This window comes from Myotis nattereri (assembly GCF_964212035.1).
Source record: "Myotis nattereri genome assembly, chromosome: 2".
In the NCBI taxonomy this organism is placed as follows: domain Eukaryota; kingdom Metazoa; phylum Chordata; class Mammalia; order Chiroptera; family Vespertilionidae; genus Myotis; species Myotis nattereri.
Genome location: NC_138076.1, coordinates 90,187,189 through 90,214,205, shown reverse-complemented (window position 1 = coordinate 90,214,205; position 27,017 = coordinate 90,187,189). Strand labels below are relative to the sequence as shown.

The 27,017-nt window shown below is 42.9% G+C and overlaps 1 protein-coding gene across 1 annotated transcript in view; it reads right to left on the bottom strand.

Moving 5' to 3' along the window:
- Positions 1-5,391: 5,391 nt before the first annotated feature.
- The window catches only part of RNASEH2B (ribonuclease H2 subunit B), a 93,526-nt gene continuing 71,900 nt past the window's right edge, over positions 5,392-27,017 (bottom strand). The window contains exon 10 of the mRNA XM_081082811.1: positions 5,392-5,916. Within this exon, the coding sequence (XP_080938937.1) occupies positions 5,884-5,916 (33 nt within the window). The 3' untranslated portion in view covers positions 5,392-5,883. The remainder of the gene's footprint in view (positions 5,917-27,017) is intronic.

Below are 27,017 nucleotides of genomic sequence, written 5' to 3'. Positions count from 1 at the left end.
AGCGGAGCAAACTAGGAGCTCATTTCCTGCAGCCATAAACCCCACCACTCTTTTTAAAAGTCTCTACCAGTGATGGCAAACCTTTTGAGCTTGGTGTGTCAGCATTTTGAAAAACCCTAACTTAACTCTGGTGCCATATCACATATAGAAATTTTTTGATATTTGCAACCATAGTAAAACAAAGACTTATATTTTTGATATTTTATTTATTTAAATGCCATTTAACAAAGAAAAATCAACCAAAAAAATGAGTTCGTGTGTCACCTCTGACACGCGTGTCATAGGTTCGCAATCACGGTGTCTAGTCTTTGGAAGTGTAAACACTTGTGTTGAAAAGCATTCACTGGGAAGATAAACGAGCAGCAAAATGATTAGTGTCCACTTAGTGATTAATTACCCCTGGTTGGCTTGTTAACAATGAAAAACGGACATGATGGGCTTTGAAAGCTGACGCCTTTCTTCACCCCTGGGTAAAGGAGGTCTCCTGACTTTGTTCCTCCCTGCCTGGGCCTGCCAACCGCGGGGCCCTGGACAGGCCGAGTCCTTGCAGGCCTGTTCAGTCAGCTTCTGTGGAGTCAGTCTCCTTGAAGCTGAGGTTCTAATCACAATTTAGCTTGGAATTCTACTGCAACCTGTAGGCCACAGCGCCAGGCCGAGAAAAAGTACAATTATATCCTAAAGAGATTCTCCAGCCTCCTCCTGAGTTCTACTCCCTTCTAGGTCTGAGTAGGGAAGTTGGGGTGCACGGGAGGTGCATGAGCTGGTAACTCCCTTTACCCTCTTGGGTCACACCTGTCTAAATCCCAGTCATTCCAGCTCAGGCCAACCTTCTCCATGGAGCCCACCCTTCTATACCTGGCAACCTCTATTCTCTCTCTCTCTCTCTCTCTCTCTCTCTCTCTCTCCTCTTCCACTCTGAGAACAAAACATTTCCATTTACTAAATAGATAACCTTACCTCATCCAATTATTAGCCACTGCTCCTGGATTCCCTGAGCAGCCATGCAGGTGCTACAAAGGAGATAGATCACAGCTCTGCCAATTAACAGCTGATGCATCTCAGAGTCCTGTCTTCCCTAGAGAAGGGTTAAAATGGAAATGGGTGTGCTCACATTTATTGGAGGGGGAAGCATCCCTAAGACAGTAGGTAACAGATGCATCTTCATCATTGCTAATGAGCTCTTACCAAATATTCAAAATAAAATTAATGAACTTCATCTTATATATAAAGTGAAGTGTATATTGGGGGTGGGGAGGGCGGGGCTGAGTGGTGGTGTAGATTGCTAGTCATCGTTAAAAACAACATTCTCAAGAATGACTTTGTTCTGCACCACAGGGATGTTCTTACCAGTGACCTTTCTGAAATTGGCCTCCTTCTTATACTGTTCAGATAAACGGTGTTATTTCCTACTCTTATCAGTGTGCCTGCCTAGTAGCTGTGAGCCAGGAAACCAGAGTGGAAGCCTGTGAAATATGATTGTCAAAGGCGGGGATTGGATGGTGCTGGAGGGATGGCGGGTGGGGGTGTCAGCAGGGGCTGCACAGTGAAATCCCTGTGCCCAGACTAATTATATCAGAATCTCTAGGGCTGAGGCCTTGCATCACAATAGTGTGGTGAAGGCCTAGTGGGAGGGGAGCCAAGAGGAGGGGATCAATGGGGGGTGGGGGCGCGGGGAAGGGGGGAAAGCTGTAATACGTTCAATAATATTTCCAAAAACAAAAACAACCTTCCAGGTGATTCCCAATGTGCCACCAAAATGGAGAAGCACTCACTGCTCTGAATACTGGGTGTCACTATACATGGAACTGGCCAACACTGCAGGGTGGTGGGGTGGGGGAGGGGTGGGCAGGAAAGCCAGGGCAACCTCCTGTGGGAGAGTGAAGGTCCTGCCATCTCTCCACCCCTCCCCCAGCCCAGATACAGATTCATCTTCGTGAAAAAAAATTCTGATAGGCTTTGACCTACTAGATTTCCTGACTTTCTTTTTTTTAATTCTGCCTTTTTCAGAAGTATGTACATTCTTTATTTGGGTGATTAGGATGTAGTTGATAAATAATAGTATTTCTTAGTTCTGTTGAAAATTTCCACAGGACATATTTCGCCTTAGTCCTCAGATCATTTTCATTTTCATTTCAACAGCTAGGTAATGAACCACTTATTAAAGGTCAAATACTGTACAAGGTTCTGGGGATATGATGGCGCAGTGAGGGTCCCCAAGACCACTCCCACGCTTGAATGCCTGCTCTAAGGAGTCTGTGGGAGTCGGCACATAGTTATATTAACAGCTAAGATTTACTACAGTGGTGTATGTAGTAAGGATACACAGTCAAATCATAAGAGAAAAGACATCAGTGGAGTCTGGAGAAATCATGCGCAAGCTTCCTCACGCTCCCTCCTCCTGTGAGGGCCACAGAGTGCACCTCAGCAGCAAAGTGCAGCAACATGCATGCAGTGTTTCTGCCCAGGGCCCATTCGAGACTCCAGCCTCAGGTTTTCACGGAGGCCTGGTCACACTAGCACCCTCTGCCTAGCACGTTCCAAATGTCTAGATCCCAGAAGGAAAGCAGGTGTTCAGCATAAACCACATTGTTTGTATAAGCAGTTTAGACACAGTGGGCTACTCAGATCATATCAGTGTAAAGAGATGTTCACCAGCCAAGTTCTCAGGCCAAGGGCCAACCTTGCAAGCAGGCAATGACAGCCGTCTCAGCCCCGCTGTGTTAACTCTTCTGCACGAATGGTAAGCTGAAAGGGTCTCTGCCTTTTTGAAGTTCTGCTCTGTGAAACTGGGGAGAGAAACTTTCATCCAATCACTATCCCTGCAGACATAAACATGTCTCTGTGACCGTTTCAGGAAGAGAGGTGCAGGGTGCCAGGACAGCTCACACAGGAAGGTCTGCCCTGGCTGTGAATTTCAGGGGAGTCTCCCTAAGCCTTCCAGATGGTGGACCAGGGAAGATGAGAGGCGAGGGAAGAGCAGGGCATAGGGAATCAGCGAGGGGCTTGAAGAACAGCACAGTCTAACAGCCATAAGCCAGTCAGAGAAAGACAAGTATCACATGATCTCACTCATATGTGGAATCTAATGAACAAATAAACTGATGAACAAAAATAGATCCAGAGACATAGAAGCATGGAACAGAGTGTGGAATCTCAGAGGGAAGGCAGGGGAGGGCCAGTGGGAAGAGATCAACCAATGAACTTGTATGCATATATGCACAATCCATGCACACACACACAGTAGGGTGGTGAATGCCTGGGGTGAGGGGTGAGGGGTGGGGGTGGCCTAGAAGTCAATGTGGGAAAAAAGGAGACTTAGGTAATACTTTCAACAATAAAGATTTTTTTTTTTTTTTTAAAAAGGCAAGTGTGAGAAACTGTCACAGCCTAGAGGAGCCTAAGGAGACATGAGGATTAAGTGTAATATATCCTGAGTGTGATATGGTAACAAAAGTACCATCTTACTAATGTAAGATGTTACTAATAGGGGAAACTGGTTACAGAGTATATGGGAGCTCGTGTTCCCAATTTTTCTGTAACGCTAAAACTATTGTAACATAAAAAGGCTTATTATAGAAAAAAATAAGTAAATCAAGGCCATGCAGCCAGAGTAGGCAGGGTGCAGCGAGGACCTAAAAGGTAGTGTGGCTCTAACAGAGAGGAAGGCTGGAGCTCCGCGTGGCACGGCACAGAGGCCACGGGGCGGAGGAGGCTTCCGCCGAGAGCAGGAGGAGCCACTGAAGGTTTCACGGGAAGCTGGTATGTGTGCGCGCGCGTGCATGTGTGCGTGGCGACTCAGTTATTGTTATGAAGTTGAACAGTTTCGTCACTATCTGCTAGAAGGAAAAACAACAGCAAAGGCTGCATAGTAACAAATGTGAAACCTTATTTCCTGCTCTCTTCCTTCAGTCCTGTTTTTTTTCTCACCTGAGTTTTACAGGAACAGTACTTCTCAGGTATGGTGGTGAAATACCCCAGAGCATTTGCAATGATCTCTAAGGCTCTTAGTAAATCTTCAAAGCAAAATTAATAAACTTCACCATTTATACTCATGTCAAACACACACAATTTAAAGCAAAACACATATTTTTGACCAGGAAAGGGAAGTCAAGGAATCAACAGCAGGGGTCTGGAACCTTTAAGTGTCTGAGGACAGAAGAACAATTACTTGATTACTGGTAGTACTTGGTCAGCATCCGCTTGAATACCAAGCACAGAACAGTAAAACATAGATTCTTCCTCCAAGAAACTTACTAAATCAGAAGACTTTTTTAAATTATAATTTTGAGAAAAACTATTGACATAAATTAACTATTTTTCTGTATTAACATAATAGTATGTGTTTATCATGGGAGAATCCTAACATCAGAGAGAGGCAGGCAGAGGGCTGACATCGTTGATAAATGGAGCCTGTAGAAGATGCAGGACTGTCCCAGCAAGCCCTCCTCAAACTGGGGGAGCCTCAAACATGTGGGAGCATGGTGTCACACCAGGGTTTCCCAGAGTTAAGTCCTCCTGGAGGAGGGAGATAAGGGACAGCTATCACACTAGCAGCTCTCTGCCTGAGATGTGGTCCTGAGAGGCTGACCAATTTGCTTACGGACACACAACATACTGAGCAGGAAAACTCCAGTGTTGGCAGTTGCTTTGGGCCAAAATATACAGACACCTGCAAGGGCAGTGTTTGGGGCTGTGCAAGGTGAAGACAGAACAAGCCAAATTTTAACTCCACATCTGTATATAGAACTATGTGTCAGGCTTTTGATTACGCAAATGGCCTGGATTTGAAACAGGTAATTTCTGGGGAGTGCTCCCTCTTGAAAGCCTGTAATATATCCTGAATTCCACAACTGATTTCCTAGAATTGGGTTTTTGGAGAAGAGAATTCACTTATCAACTATAGAAGCACGGAATGTTAAAAGTCCCTCCAGATTAAAAATTTCTACGTGTGAAAGGAGGTGTGTAAAAAAACTACAGAGTACTTTCCAGAACCAGGTCCTACCACCTGATGGTGTGAATAATCAGAAACAAAAATATTTCCCGAAGAAGAGGTTTGGGATCCCGTTTAAATGCAGGACGATCACGGCACGGCTTCTACTCCATTCCTCTTGCATGTCAAGTGGATGAGCCAGCTCAAACAAACCCCTGAAGATGTCTGCACAACCCCCACCCCCCACTACCCCCTAATACATGTTCACTATGTGTCAGAACTCCCCACACTAAATTACTGTTTGGTATCTACTTCCAACTTTCCCCCCATATCTTATGCCCTCACTCTAAAAAGTAATACTGCACATACTGGATAAAGCTTTTAAAAATGAAGCAATGTTTATAACTCCAGCAGGTAATAAAATGCACATGTTTGGTATTGTTATGAATTACAAGCAGCCATTTAAAAAAATACGCCATTTATCAGTTCATCAAAGCTTTTAGTATAGAATCTAGCACTTACAATCACCAGGTATGCATGGTCACACATGGTCACCACACATCCACCACATGCTCGCCTAAGCCCAAGAAAGCAGCACAGGCCAAGGTGGTCAGGCTTAAGAAATGACCTGAATTTCACAATGAGCCTTCTTCTCCCAATGTTTTGAAGTCTGAAGCACTGTACTGTAAAAATCCACACCTTTATGGGACAGGTCTGGGGCAGAGGGGTGATGTGGCTTAAATTTTAAGATTACAGACAGGCTCACACTCTGGGAGTGCCACTGCCTACCTAACCATGCAGTTGATCAAAGAAATAGAGCATTTGTGGTTAGGTCTTTAATGTACATGTTTGGCATCTGGTGATTTTCTAGAAAGTGCAGAAGTAAAAGCTGTAGCCCTTTGGGAGAGTCTTAAATTACACGCGCAGCAGCCGAGCCTTGAGTGAACTTGCTGTCACTTGTTCCTTTTCTGTCTTTGTGCTGCCACCTATAGAGAAAAGGAAAACATGTTGTATCGCACAGAACGAGTCCCCTGAAGTCCCAAGCACCATCTGCACCTCCTAGAACAGAAAAGCAATGCTGGCTGGTTTAGTCCTCTAAGAACCAGCCGTGTATTTTTGCTCCTGAGAGAAGACCTCAGGTGAGGGAGGGGTTTTGGTGGTGGCCAGCCTTGGCGATTTTCTAGGGCTCCTATAGAGTGGATTGGTAAGAAACATATTTTTTCCCCCAGTGTTTAAAGGAGTGAAATACAAAATAATGTTAAGGTTGCCCCAAAGTTATGGAGCAAATACCATCATTTTAGGGGGGGGGGGAAGAAAGAAAATACATGAAACACACAAAAAGGAGATTCTAACAAATAATTCTTAAACCATTTTTCTCTTTTCCTTTTGTTTTCTTTTTAAAAAGTGGATCCTTTTTTTTAAACAGTAGGACTTCCAATGTATAAAAAGTATAAATATAGACTTGCTGAAGTAGTAGTCCCTAATATCCTCTGAAGAATGCCACCGAATTAGGATAATCACTATAAGCTGACTTCTCACTAAGTACAAAGTCAAGCATACTTTATTCTGAAGCTAAAAGTTACCAGGGAAAAAGTGGATGGAAATCAGATTCCTATGCCATAGTGCAGATAAGATGTGACAGAGGTTAGACCTATCTGACCACCCACACCCCCAGGGCTCTGTCCACTTCCTGGCCCAGCCCTTCCCCACGGCCCCAGCACTACCCGACATGTCCATCTACCTGCTCTCTAGAACAGAAACTTCCTGAAGGCAAGTAGATTGTCTGCCATGTTGACAGCTGCATTCCTAGTGCCTGGAACATTTGGCACATAGCAGGTGTTCTTAAAGCAACTAATGGATCTAAGCCAGTGGTTCTCAACCTTCTGGCCCTTTAAATACAGTTCCTCATGTTGTGACCCAACCATAAAATTATTTTCGTTGCTACTTCATAACTGTAATGTTGCTACTGTTATGAATTGTAATGTAAATATCTGATATGCAGGATGGTCTTAGGCGACCCCTGTGAAAGGGTCGTTCAACTGCCAAAGGCATTGCGACCCACAGGTTGAGAACCGCTGATCTAAGCTTATTCTTTGTTTTCTTTTGAAAGAACTAATAACATGACTAATTTTCACATATTCTGATTAAAACAAGTGTAAGATAACAATTCTTTTAGTGTCTGTGAAGAAGCTGACTCCTCTGTAAATCACATTTGGTGTTTTTCCCTTCTCAAACAGGCTGGATTAATGTGAGGCCATCAAAATACATGTATTAACGAAAGCACAGTAAATGCAAAGAAGCTGACAGCTGAATTAAATATTTGACATGTGAATGCACCAGCTAAGTAGAAGCTTTACTGAAATTCTGCTCACCACTGCTGAGGATAAACTGACCTGCAGAATTCATTGTGAATAGAGCAAGAAGATGAAGCAGAAGAAATTTGAGTTTTCTTTCTTAAAATAAAATTCACAATTAAATCAGACTGCTGAACAGTAAAAGGCCATGGAGCCACATAATCAATGGCATGGATAAGAATCCTGAGGAGGCAAAAAGGAAAGGGGTCTGGACCTGAGGGGGATGGGCAGCACAGCACTGCCACCGCCAGTGTGTGCGAGACCTCACTGTGACCATCTCTGAAACAGGAAACTCCTTTGTGGTCTGCCTTAAAGGGTTGTTGTGAAGATTAATCTAGCTGCTGATGTGGGACAGCGGCAAACACTGTAAAGTACTATTAAACATAAGGTAGGAAACCTTGTTGTAAGCCTAAGGGCTCTGAGGACTGTATAAATCTCTGTATAAAAAGTGTATAAATCTGCCAAAACTGGTTTGGCTCAGTGGATAGAGCGTTGGGCTGCGGACTGAGGGGTCCCAGGTTCGATTCTGGTCAGGGGCATGAACCTGGGTTGCGGGCATATCCCCAGTGGGAGATGTGCAGGAGGCAGCTGATCGATGTTTCTCTCTCATTGATGTTTCTAACTCTCTATCTCTCTCCCTTCCTCTCTGTAAAAAATCAATATATTTAAAAAAAAAGTGTATAAATCTGAAAATTTCTTCCCATTATTCAGACAAGGTCAAAGCCTGTAGACATCTTCCAAGGACACCAAGGAAATAACCCTCACTCGGCCTTCCTACACAGGGAGCTCTCTGTCTTCCATGGAGAGGTTTGATGCCGCTCACTTTGGAAATCGCCACATTTTTTATTAATCCTGGAGAAAGAGCTGTTTGGGAGAAAATATGTGATACATGGCTGCTAGTCAAGCAAGATTAACTTTAAGAACAGAGAAAGTCAACCCTCACCTATGGGAAGAGGCTATCTTTCAAATCTGGTGAGGGTGGCTTTCCAGGATGTAGCCAAAGTTAGAGCCTCTGAGAAGGGGAATTTGGAGCAGAGAGTCTGGGAGTCTGAGGTCCTGAGTTTAAGTTCTGGCTCAGTTCTTTAGTAGCTATGTGACCACAGGCAAATAAACTGACTTTACATTTTCAACTGAAATAATTCAATAGTAAAATAAGTGTCATATGGTTTCTGGAAGTATTAAACACATAAGGTCATGTGGAAAATGCTTAAAAATTGCAAAGCATTTTGTCAGTCTTTATTATTTTCCAATAATTGTGCTCTTTGTATTTCTTTCCACTGCAAAGTAATATAATCTATGGGAAATAAAGAAAAGAAATATATGCCCTGAAAAACACAAGAGCCAGTATGGGCATGCTGATGTATTTCCTTCAGGAGAAACATATGAGATAACCCATCTAGAGTTAGAGGGGGACCTGGTACACAGTAAGCCCTGGTGGATGTTAACTCTAAAAGCATTTTCCTCACAGGTGCAAAGGAGATGATGCTCCCCCAAGTAGCGACTCAGGGAAGGACATAAACAACTCAATGGTCAGGTCTCATCTCACACAGATGACTGCTGGCCAGCAATGCTGGTGACTTGTTCATGGATCAGGGAATTAAGGTGGGCCTGGGACTACTGCCAGGTATAATCCAGCTAATTTAAATTGGCCTTTTTAGACCAGTTACTTCTTCCCTCCCTCCCTTCCTCCCCCTCTTTTAATTTTAGAGAGAGAGGGAGAGAAACTCGATGTGAGAAACATAGATTGGCTGCCTTGCACACACACCCTGATTGGGAATTGAACCCGCAATACAGGTATGTGCCCTGGCCGGAAATTGAACCCAAAACCTTTTGATGTATGGGGTATACAATATAGACAACACTGTACATTTAGTATGCAAACAGGTACATTTTAGTTTCTCATTCCAAATTGCCTTTGTGCACTGCTAAGGCCCCAAGTAAGAGAAATATGATCCTGGGAATGGTCTGCAGCACACTAAAAATAGACCCTGATCAACAAAACATAATTCCACTTAACATTCACATTAAACCTGATGGAGGAGCATGTCCTTGGGAGTGCGGAAGTATAAATCTTTGAAGATTAAAGAGTCTGAGCTAAAATACAAGGAAAATTTAAATGGAAAATAATCCAGACTGAAAAAGTAAAGAATATTGGTAATCTGAGATTAATTTCAGAAATATATACTGTTTGATGAAAAAGACGGGGGCTCTTTTATATGTACAGTAGTTTTATACTTTGCAGATAGTTTTTGAAGCTTTCCCCAAACTCAGCACAATCCTATCTAATAAAGAGTAATATGCAAATTGATCATCACTCCAACACACAAGATGGCTGCCCCCATGTGGACACAAGATGGCCAGCAGGGGAGGGCAGTTGTGGGCAATCAGGCCAGCAGGGGAGGGCAGTTGGGAGGGACCAGGTTGGCAAGGGAGGGCAGTTGGGGGGAACCAGGTCTGCAGGGGTGGCCAGTTGGGGGGACCAGGCTGGCAGTGGAGGGCAGTTGGGGGCAATCGGGCCAGCAGGGGAGCAGTTAGACGTCAATCAGGCTGGCAGGGGAGTGGTTAGGGGGCAATCAGGCAGGCAGGCAGGCGAGCGGTTGGGAGTCAGCAGTCCTGGATTGTGAGAGGGATGTCCCAGATTGGAGAGGGTGCAGGCTAGGCTTAGGGACACCTCCCCCCATGCACAAATCTTGTGCACCAGGCCTCTAGTTAATAATAAAAAAAATGATGTAAGAGAAGCAAAGGGCCAAAGGATTTGAATAAGCTCAAGAGTCCTTATGTTTGGTATGATAAAGTCTAAAAAGGCGCTAGTTTGAAATTCCTTAAAGAGTTTGAAAACATGGATATATATGCGCCTGTGTATATGTGCATTTATATGTATATGTTTGTGCATATAAATGTTGGGTGTCACTATCCTGGCTTTATGGCACACTTCCCTACAACTATAGCTGTTTTGGGAATTAAATAAGTTATTACATGTAAAGTGCTCATAATAGTGCCAAACACATAAATGCTATATAGTGTTAGTATTATTAGTTATTGATATTATGAAATCAGCACATGAAAAATGGGAAGTTAGCATAGTTTCAAAGTATCTCAAAAAACTGAGGGGCATTTTACAAAATAATTGGCCTGTATTCTCAAAATGTCAAGGTCATTGAAAGACAAAGGAAGATTAAGAGACTCTGACACATTAGAAAAAAGAGAGGAGCTATGACAAATAAATGCAATATAGGGTAATGGATTAGATTATGCAACAGAAAAACATTAGTATAAAAACAAACAAAAATCAAATAAGGTGGAAAATTAATTAATAGTATTGCATTATTGTAAATTTCCTGGTTTTGATAGTTGTACTATGCTTATGTAAGGTGTTAATGTTAGAGGAAGCTAGATGAAGGGTATATGTAAACTCTATGTTGTTTTTGCAATTTTTCTATAATTCTAAAAATATTTCAAAATAAAAAAGTAAAGAGAGAAATAGGCCCAGAAATGAGAGAGATGATGAAACTACCAAGCAAGGACATTTAAGCAGCTATTATAGTTATAATGAAGTATTTAAAAGAAAGTGAGTATAATGCGGAAAGAAATCGGAAGACATACAAAATAACCAATGGGTGAGACCCAAGATGGTGGCCGACAGGACAGCAGGCTACAAGATAGTGTGTGAGTGAAAGAGCTAAAGGAGAGTGTGTGGACGTGCAGGGAGTGTCTGTATTTGAGAGGGGCAGCTATATTCCACAGGACTGTTGGGGACTGGTGGACAGGCTCCCCTGGACGGGCAGCCTCTACTACTGCTGAAATCTCTCCCAGAACAGCAGGCTCTGCCACAGAGACTGCTCCATCTTAAAGGGGAGAGCGGCTGTAATTGGAAGCCCAGCCTTACCTTCAACCGGGGAGACCTCGGGTACCTCCCAGGACCCTACAATCACATCGCCCAGGGACCAGCTGCCTCAGCTGCGAAACCACAAACACCGAGAATCCAGCCTCCCTAGCTATGGGCACCTAAAAAGAATGTCCAGGGGGAGACAAGGTGGCGGCTGAATACATGGATGGGTCCTGCGCCTTCTCACAGAGCAGATAGAAGGAACAGCTGAATCAAATATCATCCACCTGGAATTGTCGAATTAAACACAGCTGGTGAGGCAATCTGTGGATGGAAAGGTCAGAGATCCCCTAGAGCAGTGGTTCTCAACCTTGGCTGCACAGAGCATGATTTCTGTTTCTTTGTTACTAATGTTGTGGCCTCACCCCATAACAAAGAAACAGAATTTCTGGAGGATGAGGCCCAGAAACCAGGATTTTAAAAAAATTCCCAGGTGATTCTAATGTGCAGCCAAGGTTGAAAACCACTGGCCCAGAAAGAGGTGCGATCTGGGATCCAGGCCGGAGGGAGAAATATGCACAGCAGGGACTAGAGTCTCAGAGGGAGACTGCGCCCCACCAAATCCATGGCCCTTGGGGTCACTGTAGCCCTTGAATGTGGAAGGAGGTCCATAGGGCTGCTGGCAGAGGGGGACTCTAAATATAAGCCCACAGCTGTAGGAGACTGTGCCAAGAAAGGCAGCCTGAAGTTCTATACTGGCCACGCAGTGCCTAGTGGAGAAAGACATGAGGAAGTGCGGTTGTTTTGTCTTTATAATTTCCTTGCTTTTATTTGCAAAACCCAGTGCATAGGATCTTTCCATTAAAAACACTCACTGAGACTGAGGGGAAAGTTGTTTTTGTGGAAACTGGGGATCAGAATAAGGAGAGACAAGCAGGAAACCAGCTCTGGGTCAGTCCGTCCCTCCAACCCAGTATTAAGTGTGGCAAGGAAAGAAGAATCTAAACACTAGGTTGAGGGTCCATTTAATCCCGGAAACTAATACAAAAACACCACCACCCAGGGGTTGTGTCAGAAATTGATGCTTGTGTAAATAAAACTGAAGGCAAGCAGAGAAACAAAGTGAGCAGAGAGATCCCTCCTGCTTGAAAACAAGGTTGTGGCTTATGACACAGAGGAGTGGTGGATCGCAGGGAACTTCAACACTGTGCCGACTACCTGACAGGAAACAGATGTGCCAGGCAGAACATAGAGAGGGGGTCTTAAAACAGCCCCCATAGGTCACTGAAGCTCCACTGAAGTGAACGACCTTCACTACTTCATTTTTATTTTTATTTTTTTACTTAAGAAACTAAATTTTTTTCTGTTGATTTTACTTTTTATTATTATATTGTTATTTTTAATTATTATTATTATTATTAGAGGCCTGGCGCATGAAAATTCATGCACTGGAGGCAAGGTCCCTCTGCTTGGCCTGCCCCCTCTCACAGTTCAGGAGCCCTTATGGGTCAGAGGCGACCCGACGATCAGGGGAAGGTGACACCCCTGTCACACCTCTGCTGCTGCCACAGCCAACAGTGCAAGCCTCTGCTGGCCTTGGTTACCTGAGCCTCAGGTGGCCCTGGGTGGCTGGGCAGCCACTATCCAAGGCTTACCTGTGCCTCGGGTCGGCCATGGGTGGCTGTGAGGCTGAGGGGACTGGGGGACTCCGGAGGCACGGCCACGTACCTGCTTCCCTGGCGGGGCTGAGGGAACTGAGTGCCGCCATCTTGTGGCTGTGGGCACCACCATCTTTGAGGGTGTGGCAGTTAGCATATTCCCTCTTTATTAGATAGGATTACTATTATTTTACTTTTTAAGTTTTATTTTATTTTTTCTTTATTTTTGGATTAGTGTTCTACATATTATTTTTATTTTTACTTTTCTTTTAGCATTATTTTACAATATCTCAATTTTTCCTTTATGCCAACACTTTCTTCCCCACTTTTCCCCTTTTCAGTCCTGTTTCTCTTACCCAGTTCCTGCTTTAGTTTTTCTCTATCCTTTCTTTTTACTCCCAATTAAAATCTGATCTTACTCATATATCTAATTTCCTCTCCCTCACTCCAAGTCCATACACACTTCTTTATTCTCTTTCTTCACTAGCCAAAAAAATTTTTTCTTTTTCTTTTCCTTTTATTTCCCCTTTTTCTTCCTTTGTCTTCTTGTTGTTGTTTATTTGACTGTTCGTTAGTCTTTTTTTCTGATTTTCTTTTTTTTTTGCTTCTGTTTTTCCTCTCCTCACTTGTTTTCTTCTACTAACAGCTTAATTAGTTTCAATTACGAACTCAGGCCTATCTACTCTTTATAAATTTTCATATATATATGAAATTTTCATATATATATATATATGTCTTAATATATATATATATATATATATATATATATATATATAATCTTTCTTTTTATTTTTTTACTCTTCTTCTTATACACTCATTCTCATTCTACGTCCTCTATACTGAATTGTGGCCATTTCCCCATTCATTCAATTCCTTGACCTTACCTTCTGGAAATAAACTCTGCCTCTTCAGATTCATCTGGGTGTTTGTTGTTTGCATTTTTTGGATTAGTTGTTGGTTTTTTGGAATTTTATCTGCATATACATATATTTTCCCCCTTCTTTTTTCTTCTTTCTTTTCTCTCTTATATTTTTTTCCATTTCTCAATATCATTTTTGCACTCCTTTCTCTCCCCTAATTCTCTTTTCTCTGGTGGTCACCTTTATTTGGGGTTATTGGTATCGTCAATACATTTGTGTTTGGTGCCCTGTGTATTGTGTTTTGTTGTGTTGTAAAGAGAGAAATAGGCCCAGAAATGAGAGACCTTTAAGTCAACACAGGAGAGAGAGAGCTACATAACCAGACACCCTGAGGAGAGAGAACATAAGGAGACAAAGAAACAGACCCCATATGGAGGAATCACAGGAAAAGGAAGTAAACGAAATGGAAGCAAGCAGTATGCCAGAGAAAGAATTCAGAGCAATGGGCATAAGGACGCTGAAAAAAAAATGCAAGACAAATTCAAAAATATGCATAAGAACCAAGAGGAAATGAAGAAAAACCAAGAAGAAACGAAGAATGACATTGCTGCAATAAAGAACACAATAAAAAGCATCAACAGTAGACTACAAGAAGCTAAGGGCTTCATCAGTGAGCTAGAAGACAAGGTAGGAAGAAATACCCAAGCAGAGCAGCAACTGGAAAAATTTAAAAAAAGAAGGAATGCCTAAGGGAACTTTGGGACAACACGAAACAAAACAACATCCGCATAATAGGGATGCCAGAAGGAGAGGAAACTGAGCAAGGATCAGAAAGCCTGTTTGAAGAAATAATGACAGAAAACTTCCCTGATATTGGGAAGAAAAAACTCACACAAGTCCAAGAAGCTCAAAGACTTCCAAAGAAGATGAACCCAAAAAAGTTGACACCAAGAAAAATCATAATTAAACTGGCAAACACCAATGACAAAGCAAGAATCTTAAAAGCTGCCAGAGAGGGACAGGGAGTTACCTTCAAGGGAAGGTCTCCTATAAGACTATCAACTGATTTCTCAACAGAAACACATCAGGCCAGAAGGGAATGGAATGAAATATACAAAGTCATGCAAAGCAAGGGTCTGAATCCAAGAATACTGTACCCACCAAGGCTACTGATCAAAGTTGAGGGTGAAATCAGGAGCTTCACAGACAAAAAAGGACTAACGGAGTTTATTACCACCAAACCAGCAATGCAAGAAGTGCTAAAGGGACTGCTATAAAAAGAAGAAATAGAAAAGGAAGAAGGAACACAGGCATAAAGAATAAAAATGGAAACAAACAAGTACTTATCAATAACTTTAAATGTAAATGTTTTAAATGCCCCAATCAAAAGACATAGGGTAGCTGATTGGATAAGAAAACATGACCCATATATCTGCTGTCTACAAAAGACCCACCTCAGAAAAAAAGGACTCACACAGACTGACGGTGAAGGGATGGAAAAAGGTTTTTCAGGCAAATGGAAATGAAAAAAAAAAGCTGGGGTAGCAATACTTATACCTGACAAATTAGATCTCAAAGTGAAGGACATAAAAAGAGATAAGGAAGGCCATTTCATAATACTAAAGGGAGCAATCCAACAAGAAGAAATAACTCTGTTAAACATATACGCACCCTATGCAGGAGCACCCAAATACATAAAAAAAACTGGAGGATATCAAGGGAGAGATTTGACAGCAATACAGTCATAGTAGGGGACTTTAATACCCCACTATCACCACTGGATAAATCCTCTAAACAAAAAATCAGCAAAGAAACAACAATCCTAAATGACTCACTAGATCAGACGGAATTAATTGATATCTTCAGAACATTACACCCCAAAGCCACAGAATATACATTCTTCTCAAGTGCACATGGGTCATTTTTAAAGATAGACCACATATTGGTACACAGACAAAGTTTCTTCAAATTCAAGAAGATAGAAATGATATCAAGCATCTTCTCAGATCACAATGACATAAAATCAGAAATCAACTACAATAAAAACGATGTAAAAAATCAAATACTTGGAGGCTAAATAGCATGCTATTAAACAATAATTGGGTTACTAAAGAGATCAAAGAAGAAATAAAAAGCATCATGGCAACAAATGACAATGAAAACACAACAATCCAAAATCTATGGGACACAGTGAAAGCAGTCTTGAGAGGGAAGTTCATAGCTCTACAGGCCTACCTCAAAAAAAATGAGAAAAAAATGGTAATAAATGATCTAACCCTACATCTCAAAGAGTTAGAAAGAGAGCAACAAGAAAATCCCAGAGTAAGCAGAAGGAAGGACATAATAAAGATCAGAGCAGAAATAAACAACATAGTGACCAAAACAAACAATACAAAAGATCAACAAAACCAAGAGCTGGTTCTTTGAAAGGATAAACAAGATTGATGAACCTCTAGCCAGGCTCACCAAGAAGCAAAGAGAGAGGACTCAAATAAACAAAATCAGAAATGAAAGAGGTGAAGTAACAACTGATCCAATAGAAATACAAAGGATTATGAAAAAATACTATGAACAACTATTCCAACAAAATGAACAACCTAGACAAAATGGACATATTCTTAGATAAATTCAAACTCCCAAAACTCAATCAGGAAGAATCAAAAAACCTGAATAGTCCAATAACTACCGAAGAAATTGAAGCAATGATCAAAAATCTTCCAGCAAACAAAAGCCCTGGTCTGAATGGCTTTAAAGGGGAGTTCTACCAATCATTCAAAGAAGAACTAAAACTTATCCTCCTCAGATTATTCCAAAAAATTCAAGAGGAAGGAACACTTCCAAGCTCTTTCTATGAAGCCAGCATTTCCATAATTCCAAAACCAGATAAAGACACCACAAAGAAAGAGAACTATAGGCCAATATCCTTAATGAACATAGATGCTAAAATCTTCAACAAAATCCTAGCAAATCGGATTCAGCATTACATTAGAAAGATCATACACCATGACCAAGTGGGATTTATTCCAGGGATTCAAGGATGGTACAATATCCACAAATCAATAAATGTGATTTATCACATAAACAAATTGAGAGGAAAAAAAAAATCACATAATCATATCAATTAGTGCAGAAAAAGCATTTGACAAAATCCAACACCCTTTCTTGATAAAAACTCTCAGCAAAGCAGAAGTAGAGGGATCATACCTCAACATAATAAAAGCTTTATATGACAAACCTACAGCCAACACCATACTCAATGGGCAAAAACTAAACTCATTTCCCCTAAGAACGGGAACAAGATAGGGATGCCAACTTTCACCACTCCTGTTTGATATAGTACTAGAAGTGCTAGCCATAGCAATCAGTCAAAAAGAAGATATAAAAGGCATCCAAATTGGAGAAGAAGAAGTAAAACTGTCCTTATTCACAGATAACATGATACTATACAGAGAAAATCCAAAGACTCCATAAAAAAACTACTAGACTTAATAAGTGAATTTGGCAATGTAGCATGATACAAAAGCAACATCCAGAAATCTATAGCCTTTTTATACACCAATAATATCCTTAATGAACATAGAATCCTTAATGAACATATACACCAATAAACTCACAAAAGAGAAACTATGAAAACAATCCCATTTACCATTGCACCCAAAAATTTAAGATACCTAGGAGTAAACTTAACTAAGAAGGTAAAAGACCTGTACTCAGAAAACTACAGGACATTGAAAAAAGAAATACAGGAAGACATAAACAAATGGAAGAACTTACCATGTTCATGGATTGGTAGAATCAACATCATTATAATGTCCATACTACCCAGATTCAATGCAATCCCCATTAAAATATCAAGGGCATATTTCAAAGATTTAGAACAAATTCTCTACAAATTCATCTGGAATAAAAAAAGACCCCGAATAGCCACAGCAATCCTGAGGATGAAGAACAAAGTTGGATGGATTATAACAGTAGATATCAAGCTGTATTACCAAACTACGGTTCTCAAAACTGCCTGGTACTGGCACAAGAACAGACATATAGACCAATGGAAGAGAACAGAGAACCAAGAAATTGACCCATGCTATTATGCTCAGTTACTGTTTGACAAAGGAGGCAAGAGCATACAATGGAGTCAAGACAGTCTTTTCAATAAATTTTGCTGGGAAATTTGGTCAGATACATGCAAAAAAATGAAACTAGATCACCAACTTCCACCATATACAAACACAAATTTAAAATGGCTAAAGGACTTAAATGTAAGACGGGAAACCATAAAAATCCTACAAGATTCCATAGGCAGCAAAATAGCAGACATATGTCATAGCGATATCTTTACCAACACAGCTCCTAGGGCAATGGAGACCAAGGAGAAAATAAACAAATGGCACTACATCAAAATATAAAGCTTCTACACAGTAAAAGAAACCATCAACAAAACAACAAGAAAGCCACTGCATGGGAGAACATATTTGCCAATGTTATTTCACATAAGGTTTTAATCTCCAAAATTTACAGAGAACTCACACAACTTAACAAAAGTAAGATAAACGATCCAATCAAAAAATGGGCAAAGGACCTAAATAGACACTTTTAGAAAGTGGACATACAGAAGGCCATGAAACATATGAAAACATGCTCAAAGTCACTAATCACCCAAGAGATGCACATCAAAACAACAATGAGATACCATTTCACACCTGTCAGAATGGCTATCATCAACAAATCAACAAATGACAAGTGCTGGCGAGGATGTGGAGGAAAAGGAACCCTCATGCATTGCTGATGGGAATGCAGACTGCTGCAGCCACTGTGGAAGACAGTATGGAGCTTCCTCAAAAAGTTGAAAATGGAACTCCAATTTGACCCAGTAATCCCACTTCAAGGACTATATCCCAAGAAAACAGAAACACCAATCAGAAAGGATATATGCACCCCTATGTTCATAGCAGCACAATTTATAATAGCTAAGATTTGGAAACAGCCTAAGTGCCCATCAGCAGATGAATGGGTTAAGAAACTATGGTACATATACACAATGGAATACTAGGCTGCTATAAAAAAGAAGAAACTTTTTCCATTTGCAAACATCATGGATGGAACTAGAGAGCATTATGCTAAGCAAAATAAGCCAGTTGCAGAAATATAAATATCACATGATCTCACTCATATATGGGATATAATGATCAACATAAACTGATGAGCACAAATAGATCCAGAGACAAATGGCAGGGGAGGTGGTGGGGGGCTTTAGAGAGCAACCAAAGGACTTGTATGCATGCATATTAGCATAACCAATGGACACAGACACTGGGGTTGGGGGGCTTGCCCGGGGTGGAAATGGCTGGAGGGGCAGTAAAACTATAGACAATAAAAAAAAAAAGAACCAATGAAACATTTAGAACTAAAAATTACAATTTTTAAAATAAAATTCACTCAGGTTAACAGAAAATGAAACACTACAAAAGAGAATTAACCTAAGTGTTCATCGACAGATGAATGAATAAGATGTGGTATTATAAATATACAATGAGATTTGGAAACAGGCCAAGTGCCCATCCACAGATGAGTGGATTAAAAACCTGTGGTACAAATATACAATGGAATACTACACTGAGGTAAAAAAGAAGGAATTCTTATGATTTGCAACAGCATGGATGGAACTGGAGAGCATTATGCTAAGTGAAATAAGCCAGTCAGAGAAAGATAAATATCACATGATCTCACTCATTTATGGAATATAATGAACAACATAAACTGATGAACAAAAACAGATCCAAAGACAGAGAAGCATTGATAAGGCTGTCAAACCTCAGAGGGAAGGTAGTTGAGGGGAGGGGTAAGGAGGAGAGATCAACCAAAGGACTTTTATGCATGCATATAAGCCTAACCAATGGACACAGACACCAGGGGGGTGAGGGCATGAGTGGGGGCGTGGGGGAGGCAGTTGGGGGGATGAGGACACATATGTAATACCTTAATCAATAAAGAAAAAGATAAAGAAATAAATATACAATGGAATACTACTCAGCCACAAAAAATAATTAAATATTGCCATTTGGGACAACATGGATGGATCTGGAGAATATTATGCTAAGTGAAGTAAGTCAGATGGAAAAGGACAAAAATAAAGTAGGATTTCACTTATACGTGGAATATCAAACAAAAAAGGACCAAACATACTAACAAAATAAACAAAAACAAACTCATAAAAACTAACAACAGAATGGTGATTCCCAGAGGGAAACAAGCCTGGGGAGGAATAATAATTGGGCAAAGGGAATCAAATATATGATGATGGGAGACTAGACTTTTGGTCAATAGACTATAAAAATATTGAAATATAATGTACACCTGAAATTTATAATGTTATTAACTACTGTAACCTCAATAAATTTAATACAAAAGCAAAGCAAAAAGAAATAAGACATTGATAAAAACGATAAACTTAAAAATATAAGCAAGAGAAACTGTCTACAATGGAATATTAATAAAAAAAAAACAAAGTCAGTGAAAAGACCTGTGGTCCAGGGTAAAATTCCCAGAAGCTGATGGGGGGAGGGAAAAAGGCAGGGGAGGAAGAACAGGAAACCACTTGAAGAAATATTGGACAGAAATTTCAAATTTCTATGAAAATTATAAATTCAAGATTCAAGAAGTTCAATGAACCCACAAACTAGATAAACACAAAAGCACATCATCAAATCATAATCAACTTGCTGGGAATTAATAATAAAGAAAGAAAAACTCGAAAGAATTCACGGAGGAAGGAGACACATTATATAAAGTAGAAGAAATACAAGAATTATGACATATCTCAATAAATATTATACAAGCCAGAAGAAAATGACTATTTAAGAGTAAAAGAAATTAATAAATCTTTATCTGGATTAATCAAGAAAAAAAAAAAAGAAGACACCAATGACCAATATCAGATATAAAAGAGGGAACATCACTACAAAGCCACAGATATTAAAAGGATAATAAAAATATGAGGAACAACTTCTGACAATAAATTTGACAATCAAGATGAAAAAGACACATTTCTTGAAAGATGTAAATTACTAAAACTGACACAAGGAAAAGAAGAAAATTAGAATAGCTCTGTATCTATTTAAAAATAAATTAAAAACTTTCCCAGAAAGAAAATTCCAGGGTCAAATGGCTTCACTGGTGTATTCTGTCCAACATAAAAGGAAGAAACAATACTGATCTCACACAAACTCTTCCAGAATATAGGTGATGAGGGAATAATTCTCAAGTCATTTTATAAGGTCACTTTACTCTGATGCCAAAGCTAGACAAAATCATTAAAAGTAATGAAAACTACAGGCCAATATCCCTCATGCAGAGATATAAAAATCCTTAACAAAATACCCTCCTATATAATAAAAACCTAACAAGCTAAGTGTCCGGTCATCCGTTCAGCCAATCAAAGTGTAATATGCTAATGATATGCTGAGGGAGCTCAGCCACTTGCTATGACGTGCACTGACCAGCGGGGAGCAGACGGTCGACTGGTCTACCAGTTGCTATGATGTGCACTGACTTCCAGGGGGCAGATACTCTGACTGGTAGGTTAGCTTGCTGCTGGGGTCTGGTGATCGGGACTGAGTGAGATGGGCCAGACATGCCCTGGAGCCCTCCCATGGTCCCTCCCAGGCTGGCTAACATCCCGTGTCCCTCCCCGGCCCTGAGATTGTGCACTGGTGGGGTCTCTCAGCCTGGCCTGTGTCCTCTCACAATCCAGGACCCCTTAGGGAAGCAGTTCTCAACCTGTGGGTTGCGACCCCTTTGGCAGTCGAATGACCACTTTCACAGGGGTCACCTAAGACCATCCATCCTGCATATCAGATATTTACATTAGATTCATAATAGTAGCAACATTACAGTTATGAAGTAGCAATGAAAATAATTTTATGGTTGGGTCACAACATGAGGAACTGTATTTAAAGGGCCAGAAGGTTGAGAACCACTGCCTTAGGGGAAGTTGGAGAGCCGGTTTCAGCCAGATGCCACAGGCCAGGCCGAAGGACCCCACTGGTGCATGAATTTGTGCACTGGGCCTTGAGCATACAATAAAAGGCTAATATGCAAAATTTCCCCACGGGCAGGAGTTCAATGTGCGCTCACCACCAGGGGCTGCGCGGAATGATGGAAGGCCCCAGCAAACAGCTGGTAGCCAGGGGAAGGATGGTCCCAGCTGGCAGTTGGCAGCCAGGGGAAGGAAGGCCCCAATTGGCCCTGATCGCTGGCCAGGACTATGGACCCTACCCATGCACAAATTTCGTGCACCAGGCCTCTAGTTAGAAAATAAAACACAATACTACCTATGAAAATAGTAATACACTGTGACCAAGTAGGATTTATCACAGGAATATAGAGTTAGTTTAACATTAAAACACCAATCATTACATTGCACATATTAAAAGTATTCCTTTATTGCCCTAGCCAGTTTGGCTCTGTGGGCTGAAGGGCCCCTGGTTCAATTCTGGTCAAGGGCACATTCCTGGGTTGTGGGCTCGAACTCCAACAGTGGGCATGCAAGAGGCAGCTGATCACTGATTCTCTCTCTCTCTCTCTCCCCCTTCCTCTCTGCAATCAATCAATATGTATATATACAATATTCCTTTATTAAAAGAGAACTACACGATCATCTCAATGGATGCAGAAAAACTGACAAAAGTCAATATCCATTCATCATAAACATTCTCAGTGAATCGGGAATAAAACTTCCTCAATATGATAAAGAAAATCTACAAAAAACTCATACATAGATCAATAGCAATGAGCATGCTTAAATACCATTCTCTACTAAAAGGAACCTAAAACATATAAGAGGAGCCTGAAATAGCCTGTCATGGAACAAGGGAGTATGAATGAATGATAGCAAACCAAATGACATAGGAACCAACTTGAAGGGGCTCTCACTGTCCCTTTTGGGACAATATAAGCATCAAAGTAAATAACAAAATAATATAGTATGACCCACTGGATAAAATAAAAGAAACACCTAAGTCCATACTGATAGAAGTTCATATATATCAGGTAAATAAACAAATGAAGGGAAAGCTCTTCCTTATAGGAAACTAGAGGCCCGGTGCATGAATTCATGCACATGTGGGGTCCGGCCAGCCCCTCCCCGATGGGGGCCATCAGGGCCGGGCTGGCAGGGGGGAGGGGCTGTGGGAGGTTGGCCGGCCGGTCCTTCCCCCGTTGGGGGGTTGGGGGCCAATCTAGGGTGGGGCCAGCCAGGGGAGGGGCCATGGGCGGTTGGGGGAGCCAATCGGGCTCTGATCAGGCTGGTCGGCCTCCCTAGTGTGCATCATAACAACCGTTCATTCCAGTCATTTGGCTTTTATATATGTATACTAGAGGCCTGGTGCACAAAAATTTGTGCATTAGCGGGGGGAAGGGGGTGTCCCTCAGCCCCACTTGTGCCCTCTCACAGTCTGGGACCCCTCGGGAGATAACAACCTACTGGCTTAGGCCCACTCCCGGGTGGCAGAGGACTGGCCCAATCCCTAGGTGAAGCCCCTTGGTGGGCTCAGAGCAGGGCCGATTGGGGAGTTGGGGCGCCACCCCCTGTCATGCACAGAGCAGGGCGGATCGGGAGGTTGTGATGCCCCCCTCAGTCATGCTCAGGGTAGGGCCGATTGGGGGGTTGGGGCGCTGCCCCCTGTCACACTCAAGGCAGGGTTGATGGGGAGGTTGCAGCACCACCCCGTCACGCACAGAGCAGGGCCCATCAGGGGGGTTAGGGATCTGTACCCTGTCACAGAGCAGGGCTGATCAGGGGGTTGGGGCGCCTTCCTGTCACGAACAAAGCAGGGCAGATAGGGAGGTTGTGGCCCCACCCCCTGTCATACACAGAGCTGCAGGGCAATCAGGGGGTTTGGGCGCTGCCCCCTGTCACTCTGCTCCAGGGGCCAGGAGGCCTCGTGGCTCCGCTGATCCCGGTGTTGGGAGGCCTCGCAGCTCTGCTGATCCTGGTGCTGGGAGGCATATTACTCTTTTATTATATAGGACAGAGGCCTGGTGCACAGGTGGGGGCCGGCTGCTTTGCCCTGAAGGGTGTCCCGGACCAGGGGGGATGATGGCTGTTCGCAGCTGGTCATATCCCCTTCAGGGTGGGGGGTCCCCACTGAGGTGCCTGGCCAGTCTGGGTGAGGAGCTGAAGGCTGTTTTCAGGCTGGCGGGTGATTGTAGCTCCCAACCTCTCCTTTTTTTCTTTTCTTTTATTCTGGGATTTATTTACCTTCTATGGCTGTCACTGGAGCTGAGAGCTGGCATTAGCTCTGAGGCTTGGCTGCAGCTCTGACACCTCGGCTGCTGAAAGCAGGTATCTGGGTTTGTTTGGGTTCTATAATTGTAACACTGTTGCGGTCCTGCTTGCTCCAGCTCTGATGGCTGAAAGCAGGTTTCTGGGGTTTGTTTAACTTCTATAATTGCAACATAGTTGCTTAGAGTGCAAGCTCAGGGGCCAACAGTGGCAGGCGGGGAACCTTGGCTTCCTCCATCACTGGAGCAAGCAAGCCTCCTGTTCGCTTCAGCTGCCTGGCTGCCGGCCGCCATCTTGGTTGGCAGTTAATTTGCATATCTCACTGATTAGCCAATGGGAAGGGTAGCGAAATTATGGTTAATTACCATGTTTCTCTATTATTAGATAGGATAGAAGATACAAATGATCAGTAAACATGAATATACAAGAAACTAAATATGTGAGAAAAACAGAAGAAATGATGGAGTTAGAAAAATCATCAATAGATTCTAAAACTTGTAGGTGAATGTTGGATGAAGAATAATTCTTCCAGATTAAAGACTAACATTAACAACAAAAAAGAGAAGGCTCAGTGCTAGACAATTTTAACACTTAAGTTCTTTAAAACTTTCCAGAAATAGAATTTTCCTATGCAATGTCATTCCTTCCAGAACACGGGAAAGATGAAAAGCTAGAATAGTTCTGATATTAAAACTTAACAGCAACATTTCTTTTGAATATAAGATGAAACATCCTAAATAAAAGCCTTGAAAATTAGATTTGACTGTGGCTAAACCAGATAGGGAAATCTATGCTGTCCTTGATCTATTGTCAGGTAGGAACTAGTAAAAAATACTTCTTAGTCCTAGGTGCCAAAGAGATAGTTAATACAACATACCCAATTACTAATTTAAACTTTAAAGAAACTATAAGTATTGAAAGTAAATATAAAAAATTTGATATATTTATCATCTTAACAGCTAGTGTCAGAATTAGTGCTAAAGTACATTAAAAAATCACAAATTAGACAAAGATGACCACTATTATTATCTACAACACTATCCTAGCTATTCTTATCATGGTAATATGATAGAAAACATGTAAAAGAGTAATAACTATTAGAAGGAATTGCACACCATTTTCTCAGAGTAAGATTGTAAACTTATGTATTATAAACTTAATATGAATATGAAAAAACTTTAGATTAATAGTTTAGTAAATTGGTTATTTAAAATATCCTATCTAATAAAAGAGAAACACGGTAATTAGTGTATGACCGCTACACTTCCCATTGGCTAATCAGGGCGATATGCAAATTAACTGCCAACCAAGATGGCGGCTGGCAGCCAGGCAGCTGATGCGAACAGGGAGGCTTGCTTGCTTCAGTGACGGAGGAAGCCAAGCTTCCCCGCCTGCCTTGCCAGCCTCTCAGCTGCGCTCTAAGCAACATTGTAACAAATATAGAAGCTAAACAAAACCACGGGCTTCAGCCAGCAGGACTGCAACATTGTTTCAAATACAGAAGGTAAACAAAGGCCAGAAACCTGCTTTCAGCAGCGGAGGTCTCATAGCTGGAGCTGAGCCTCAGAGCTAAAGCTGGCCCAGAATTAAAAAAAAAGGAAAAAAGGACAGGTTGGGAGCTTCAGTCACTCACCAGCCTGAAAACGGCTCTCAGCCCCTCACCCAGGCTGGCCAGGCACCCCAGTGGGGACCACCACCCTAAAGGGTGTGTGACCAGATGCAAACAGCCATCATCCCCTCACCCAGGCTGGTCAGGCACCCAAGCGGGACCCCCACCTGATCCAGGACACCCTTCAGGGCAAACCAGCAAGCCCCCACCCGTGCACCAGGCCTCTATCCTATATAGTGAAAGGGTAATATGCCTCCCAGCACTGGGATCAGCGGAGCTGCAAGGCCTCCCACCACCAGGATCAGCGTGACAGGGGGCAGCGACCAAACCCCCTGATCGCCCTGCGGCTCTGTGTGTGACAGGGGGCGGGGCCACAACCTCCCTATCCGCCTTGCTCTGTTCCTGACAGGGGGGAGCTCCTCAACCCCCTGATCAGCCCTGCTCTGTGCGTCACAGGGGGGAGCTCCCCAACCCCCTGATCGCCCTGCAGCTCTGTGTGTGACAGGGTGCGGCGCCCCAACCCCCTGATCGGTCCTGCTGTGTGTGACAGGGGGGAGCTCCCCAACACCCTGATCGCCCTGCAGCTCTGTGTGTGACAGGGTGTAGCGCCCCAACCCCCTGATCGGCCCTGCTGTGTGTGTGACAAGGGGGAGCTCCCCAACACCCTGATCGCCCTGCGGCTCTGTGTGTGACAGGGGGCGGGGCCACAACCTCCCTATCCACCCTGCTCTGTTCGTGACAGGGGGGAGCTCCTCAACCCCCTGATCGGTCCTGCTCTGTGCGTGACAGGGGGGAGCTCCCCAACCCCTTGATCGTCCTGCGGCTGTGTGACAGGGTGCGGTGCCCCAACCCCCCCTTCCCCCCCCCATCGGCCCTGCCCTGAGTGTGACAGTGGCGGCACCCCAACCCCCGGATCCATCCTGCTCTGTGTATGACGGGGGGGTGCCCCAACTCCCCTATCGGCCCTGCTCTGTGCCTGACAGGGGGGAGCTCCTCAACCCACTGATTGGCCCTGCTCTGTGTGTGACAGGGTACGGAGCCCCAATCCCCCTGATGGGCCCTGCTCTGTGCATGACGGGGTGGCGCTGCAACCTCCCTATCGACCCTGCCTTGAGTGTGACAGGGGGCGGTGCCCCAACCCCCCAATCGGCCCTACCCTGAGCATGACTAGCGGTGGCATCGCAACCACCCGATCCGCCCTGCTCTGTGCATGACAGGGGGTGGTGCCCTAACTCCCCAATCAGCCCTGCTCTGAGCCCGACCAGGGGCTGCACCTAGGGATTGGGCCTGCCCTCTGACACCCGGGAGCAGGCCTAAGCCAGCAGGTCATTATCTCCCGAGGGGTCCCAGACTGCAAGAGGGCACAGGCTGGGCTGAGGGACCCCCTCTACCCCCGAGTGCACAAATTTTTGTGCACCGGGCCTCTAGTAAATATATAAAAACTAGAGGTCCAGTGCACGAATTCATGCATGGGGGTTCCAGCTGGCCCACCCTGATT